Below are 7147 nucleotides of genomic sequence, written 5' to 3'. Positions count from 1 at the left end.
GTTTTCTTCAAATTGAGCCGGGTTAAAAATTTGGCAAGAGATCTTATTAATGAATGTACACAACTTTATATACTGACTAGGATGCTTCTTCATCTCCAAAGTGAACAAAACGATATTCGTTCATTTGCTATTACGCGCACGTGGTCGCGTGCGCACATTTATATATTTATCGTCGAAACTTAAATTAGCATTTAACTAAACTATATACTACTAGTCTACGAGCTATCGCTCTGTAATAAATATTACAATTATTTACATTGGATTAAGTTCTTTTGCTATTCACGCTCTTAAAATGCTCGGTATTGCGATTATATAATTGATTTTTACTCGACTAAACACAAGCCCTAAGAAAATCCTGGAAAGTAGTTTGCGTTAAATGCATATATTCCTGGAATGGCACGATTTCCCTTTCCGCAATCGAAAGTCGTGGTTAAATTGTCAATAAAAAAAAATGGCAAAATGCTTCCATGTAAAATCCGTAATAACATCTAGATTCGGTTTTATCACACTTTTCACGTTTACTCAATAATCTTAAGTGTTATTATTTTATATACAAACTTACTGAATTATATGCGGATGCCAGTACAAAGTCATTTGCGATTGCTGAAAATCTGTATCAACTCTTACAAACTTTTAGATAGTAATCAATTATAAAGAGAAAAAGAGATGTACCGAATATTATCGGAGATAGACATCCGTGGCAATTGAAAAAGAATTGCCAATATTCAACCGGACACTCGTTGATACTTGTAATAGTAAACAACGCTTGACCAATTGGCTATTATTCAGGCACAACATTTACTTCTCCGACACTTGGATTTGATTCAACGAGTACCGAATAATTGCCAGATATTCTCTTTGCCTAATATACTCGGTATATCTCTGATGTTACAGAAGATCTCAGGAAGACTGCGCTCCGCAGAAAATTCATTCTCGACTCTTACAAAATACAATAAGATTTAGTTTTTTTGCGACAGATTAATTTTTCCTTACTGTCTTTAAAGAGTATTTTTAACTAATACCGCCTGTGGAAGTATGTTTCCAAATATCCTTTATCGATACGTTGGACATTCCTATCCATTTCCTTTTCAACTCTTTTTCGTTTGCACATAAAAACTGAAAACCCATAACGCCTGTGCTACCACTGTCTTTGTACTTAAAAAGTATATTCGCCTGAGAGCATTGGCAGTATCGAGCATGATCTATGATCAATCGAATTCTGCCAAAGAGTCCCGTAAAAATCACCAGACATTCGTGCGGTAACTAGATGTATATGTATAAGTTTTCACACACATATAAAGTATATTAAATATCTCTCACGGAAAATTCAACATAGATTCGTTCGGTTAAAATGTAAAAAGTATATAAAAACCGTATATTTCCTTCATCGTCTTTTGGTATCTCCTTCAAGTCGCGATATCTAACTCTTCGGTTAAACATCACACGCGAAATTAACGGCTAATTTAGAATGAACAAGCGAGCAGTATCTCTGTAAACGATATCAGTGTAAAACTTCATGTGAAGATTTCTTTCGTGCATGTTCGTTCATGCAGCTTTCAAGTCGGCCAACAAGCAATATAATTGTGTACGTTTAAGTATGCATTTCAGCCTGTCCTTGGATACTTCGCGCGCGGTCTAATCAAGAACGCGATAACAAAGAGGGAGAATAACATAGAAGGACGTACCACAATCACTGTACATGATATACAAGTACAAAATCTCGGATATAAAGTATGTCTCACACAAGTTCCTAACTTCTCTAAAAATCCTTTTTTCACTCCCCCCTCCTCTCCATGATTTCTCTCACTTTTATCGCAGGTCTCTGAAATCAATTTACCTTTTTCTCTATTATTTTATAGGAACTCCAAATCGCATGTTTTGAATTTTGTTAAAAGACAAAACTCTCTTTGTCAACAATGCCTCTATTCTGCAAATACTCATGATTTTGCATCTTCTCTTTTTTTTCGACGATTAGAGTTCCGTTACAGCATACAGATTAGGATCACTACCTTGTACCTGACTCAGCGTAGCCACCGTCGGCTTCTCCTGCCTTCCCTGCGCTCGATTATATGTACCATACATATTCGGCACCGTGTTGTTCTGCGGTGTAGTACCGTTGAACTGACTACGCGAGAAATTTCTATCCAAAGTTCTGACCTGATCTTGCATTTGATCCTGAATGCGAATATTAGGCGCCTTGTTCCGCACCAACGATCTAAACTGATTCATATTAGTCTGCGAGCGCGACTCGAACTCCCACGTAGGTTGCTGACTCGCGGGATTCGGTGGAAGCGGTCGATTTTGATTCCAGGCCTGAGTCGGACCCCTCTTTAGATTGGCCAGGTTCTTCGGATCCAGTGTTTGTGTCTTTCGCGAATCCTGAAAAGTGGCAAGGTGCGCGGGCCCGTGCGAATTATGAGACAGGGTACCGGTGAAGGAAGCCACGCTGGGCGTCCAAGGTGGTTCTCTACCTGTAACATGAAATATAATAATACAGATGTAAAGATGAATGTTACATACGCGTAAGAGTATTAATTTTTGCATTTACCGGGCCCTGCGGGGGCGTGCCCTCAGTAGAAGTCACTAGATTCTAGCGTCTTGCACTGTTTGCTCAGAGTCGCGTACTGGCCAGGTTGATCTCCGAGTCCAGATCGGTGTTCAGCTCGTCCACCCGTTGATTGCTGATTATGCTGAGACGATTTGTGATCCCCGCCCCCTCCGCTCCCGTTAACACCCCCACCTCTGTAAACGGCGAGGAAGAACAAACAAAGTTGCAGCATTATCTTTGTTTTACATAATGACCGACATCGTTTTATAGCTTATCTAAACATAAATCCAAATTCAATCACGCCTGCAAAACTGTCTATATATCATATTTATGTTAATAAAATAGGATTACAAAGCGCGCTATACTATTTCTTGTAACAATATTGTATAAAGCAATCAAAACTGTTATTTGCTAAGAATAATATTCTGTTTCGAAATGCTTAATGTCGCAAAAACAGATATTTAAAATATATAATTAAACACATCAAATATAAAATTAAGAATGGCACAGTTATTTATATGATGCAATACATTTCATCACGTATATTTCGTCAAAAAGCATATACTAATATATAAATATCGATAAAAAATTGTATTCTTAATAATGATGAAACTATGTATGATAAAGCAACATTCAAAGGAGACGCATTGAATCTAATATGTTTAGCGCGATATTAATTGATATCCTTAAGCTAAACAAATTAAAAGAGAAACTGAAAATCTCATGCACAAACTTTAACATGCTCTCGTGCAGTTGACGTGCGCGAGCAGTCGCAGTAGCGTAGGACGGTGGGGGCGGCGTTAGCAAGAGAGGCTGCTTAATCGTGTTATGAGTGCCAAGAGCATTCGAATTAAGCGTAGGGGCTGTAGGCGGGTACGACCCTTGGCCTCGAAGGGTCCTTGCTGCTATCGCCTGTGACGCTGCCGATGGTGGTAAGTAAGGATCTTGCTCGTCAACCTGATGATAATCCCTTCTGAAACAAATGCATTTATTTAATTTTCAGCAGATATCATAAAATTTAGAAAGGAACGCAATGATTCTACTTGCTTTAGCATTGTAAAATTAATAGCAAAAATAAAATTCTACTTAATTCCCTCCTCTCTCTCTCTCTCTCTCTAAATGATTCCCTCTAGTGTACTTACCGTTTTCGTATGTATATCCACGTATGAGAATCCACCCAAACCAAAACGGTGAATAAGAGACCTGCAGCTAAACTGGCTATTAGCATGAAACTCAATCCATACCTAGAACACATTATAGAGAAGCATTATTATTAAGCTTATATTTCCGTGTAAAATCATTTTAATTAAAATACAAACAATTATTTAATTTTTCCGAATTATAATTAAAATATAAAAGGATATCGACTTACAATCCCAAGTGACACAAACTCTTGGCGGCATGAACGTATTGCTTGTGCAGAGGTTTACAATCGAGTAACGTGGATAAACCTGGCATGAGTCTGTCTATGGTATTAACGTCTGTGGATAAACTGCTGAGTTTTGGCTGGAGCTGCTGATCTTTGAACAGTTCTAGAGCTAATTTAGTCACCGTGTTCAAATTATGCCTCATGTTATCCACCGCACGTTGCGTGTCCCGCAATCTTAGCGTGAACGGATTGCTGCGCGTGTTCTCGCAATGCGTGTAGTATGAGAGTACCTCGGAGGCTAAAGTAGACGGTACGGCTCTGCTCAAGTAACCATCGGGTGAGACACAAAGATCACCTAGAGCTACAGAAGTTGCCAAGTATAAGGACGCCATGAGCCAAGAGACGATAACCGCAAACAAGCCGAATACGGAAAATCTGAAAAGATAATCTATTAGAGTGTCTTCATGATTTTGTGACTATAGATGTGTTTACAGAATAATTTATAAATGTATAGAAGATAATCTATTCCTCTGCTCAAATTTTGTTATGTATTTTTAAATGGTTTTATTCAAACGTGTAAAATAAAAATGCAAACTGAAAATAAAGATACAAAATGCTATATGAGGAATACCGTCGAAAGATTTCTACTCTTATTTCGATCAAAGGAACATACGTTATGAGAACACATCTGGAGTGCCGTGCAACACCGACCACCAGAACCACGCAGAGGACAAGTAGAGCGCTCAGGACCGCCATAGTGATAGGCCATCGCAACTGCTCGATCTTCTCACCCATCCCAATGGCGCCGGCAAGACTAATACCGCTCAAAGGCTTTCGTATCTCAAAACTCCGATTTACAGCGATGCTCGTATTTTGCTTCATGCCATTAAGTGCCGCTAGCAGCCAACTTAGCATAGTTTTATTACTGACCGGAGCATCGAATTCATCTCCAAGAGCAGTCAGTTGCGGCTGCACTTTTCTCTTCAGAGTCGCTTCTATAATATCAGTCTGTAAGAAATATGCAATGTTGATATTTAAATAAATATAACAATTATTTTTAATTGTTTAAACTGTTTTAAATTATCCAAATCAGGTCAGTGTCTATCTATACGCGTATACTTAAAAACAAATTCTAATAAATATTAAAAAAATTTGTTTTAATTAAAAATGAAATAATTTTTCTCTTTTTTGCGATCTTTACTTTTAAAATCTATATGCATGTTTACTGAAATTTTTTATTACTGCTATGTAATAAACATTTTTTTTATTACATATATTATGATAAACAGAATATTAAGACACTGCGAAAAATAAATAGGAAATACCTGATTTCTGACGCCAATAAGAATCCCATCGACGTTTTTCGCAGCTGCTATGAGTTGTACCAAGCCGTTGTGTACGTCGTCGTTACCATAAAGACCAACAGCCACTGCTCCACTGCAGAGTAACGCTAGGATGGCCAGCGAACACTTCAGCGCGGTTATCGACTTCTTGGGGCGCGGCCTCCGGTCGCAGCATCTTGTTACCAAATAAACCAGCAATACCAGTAAAGTTAAGATCAACCAGGCTGCCGGAATACTTCCCAGTATCCCGAGGCTCTGTAAACATTACACCCGATCATGGATTTTCTCCCTGCTTTATAACTTCAACGTTTATTTACGTAAATTTTACTTATACTCTTATAAAAGAAATTAAATTACTGAAGAGATCTAAAGACATCCAAATATAAAATCCATTTATTCATTCTAAATTTCTTGCAGTAAAATCTTACTCCAAGAGAGTGAAAATACAACCACTTTTTTGGAGTGAGATTTCACTCCTTCGAAGTAAAAATACACTCTAAAACAAAGTGAAAATTGTCACTCTTCTTCAAGAAGCGAAAAATGATTATACTTTTACTTTCTTGGAATGAGATTTTATTACAAGAAATTTAGAGTGTTGGATTTTATCCATCAAATTTCATAGAATTAACAATTTCCTGTTCTCTATCTGGTAAAAAGTTTTTTGAAAGTAAATATCTGATTTGAAATTTAATTAAAGAAAAAGCTTTCTTGTGTCTTCTCAACTTGAAGATTCGAAGAACAGACCGTCCAAACAAATAACATCCAAAAATTGGTATCGCGCCAAAAATTTTCTCGTCTTCACTTCCTACTCTAAACGGCAATATTATCAGCGTCGTCGTGCATCGTCAAGAACCGCATTGCAACGCTATTTCAGGCGCATTTACGTATTTACTTCGTACGAGCCGCACTTACGACCGTCTCGTAACTTCTACCGCTCTCTTCCTGCCTCCCTCAAGGCTTTTATCTCATTTCTCGGCGGTCTTAGTTTCGCCAATCCACCCCGTCGAGCCGCATGCATGACGAAAGCGAATACTAGCGAGACAAAGTTTCGGGCCCACCTCCTTCGCCAGTGGTTATACCTCACCCTAAGTCCGCCCGACTTCGACGGCTGAGGAAGACGAGCGAAAAAGGAAGAAGAGGGAACGAAAGTGTGAGGAATACATGGAGAACACGGACGGAGGGAGAGCAGGATGTGCCCGACGTGGTCCGACGTAGTTCCCGAAGATGTTGAAGCCCGCTGCCGTGAGTTGCCCCGGGCATATTATGCGAAAGCCTTTGTGCATTGTTTGAGCTTTCCCAGGCATTGTGCTTTTCAGTTACACTCATGGAGCCCGGATTCTTGCGCGTTCGTGGTATCCACCTGCCCTCTTCTGGCCTTCTTTTTTTCTTCACCAACCTCTCGTCTTCCTTTCTTCTCTTTCTTTTTATCCTCTTCTTTTTACCGTGTCCTCGCCATATCCCGCTACCTTCCATGGACATGTGAATCGTTTCTTTTTTTTCTTTCCTTTCGATGTTGCATTCTGTACGAGCATACGGCACCTTTTCTAGTCGTTACGTTGCCAGATGCTTGCTTTTTGGATTCTTGTCCGTTTGACGATGCGAGATCTTCACTTACGGCCCGATAACGCAAATCTACAATCTAGCCGATCAAATAACTGTCGGAAAATTTTGATATTCTAAAATCGAAGTACTAACAGGAATTAATAGATACTATACGAATGGATAGTACTTGATTAACATACCAATGTCCGTTAGCGCAACTTATGTTTTCTAACAAGAGACATAGTGCAACACAGTAATTATTTTATTTTTATTTATTAAACAATAAGAATGTAATGATTCACTATGTTACAAAAATTAATAGAAAAGAGCATCAAAGCCAATTCA

The 7147-nt window shown here is 38.6% G+C and overlaps 1 protein-coding gene across 2 annotated transcripts in view; it reads right to left on the bottom strand.

Moving 5' to 3' along the window:
* The window catches only part of LOC108750910 (protein tweety), an 18758-nt gene continuing 11611 nt past the window's right edge, over nucleotides 1-7147 (bottom strand). The window contains exons 3-9 of one of the 2 annotated variants that reach the window (XM_018490773.1): nucleotides 5243-5515; nucleotides 4591-4925; nucleotides 3921-4352; nucleotides 3691-3792; nucleotides 3282-3521; nucleotides 2585-2742; nucleotides 1-2471 (exon numbers count right to left, since the gene is read on the bottom strand). In XM_018490773.1, the coding sequence (XP_018346275.1) occupies nucleotides 1972-2471; nucleotides 2585-2742; nucleotides 3282-3521; nucleotides 3691-3792; nucleotides 3921-4352; nucleotides 4591-4925; nucleotides 5243-5515 (2040 nt within the window). In that variant the 3' untranslated portion in view covers nucleotides 1-1971. Of the gene's footprint in view, nucleotides 2472-2548; nucleotides 2743-3281; nucleotides 3522-3690; nucleotides 3793-3920; nucleotides 4353-4590; nucleotides 4926-5242; nucleotides 5516-7147 lie in introns of both variants that reach the window. The other variant, XM_018490772.1, reaches the window with a different exon arrangement.

Source organism: Trachymyrmex septentrionalis, unplaced genomic scaffold (assembly GCF_001594115.1).
Source record: "Trachymyrmex septentrionalis isolate Tsep2-gDNA-1 unplaced genomic scaffold, Tsep1.0 scaffold38, whole genome shotgun sequence".
NCBI lineage: Eukaryota > Metazoa > Arthropoda > Insecta > Hymenoptera > Formicidae > Trachymyrmex > Trachymyrmex septentrionalis.
The sequence above is the reverse complement of the archived record's forward strand: the minus strand, read 5'-3'. Positions and strand labels throughout refer to the sequence as shown.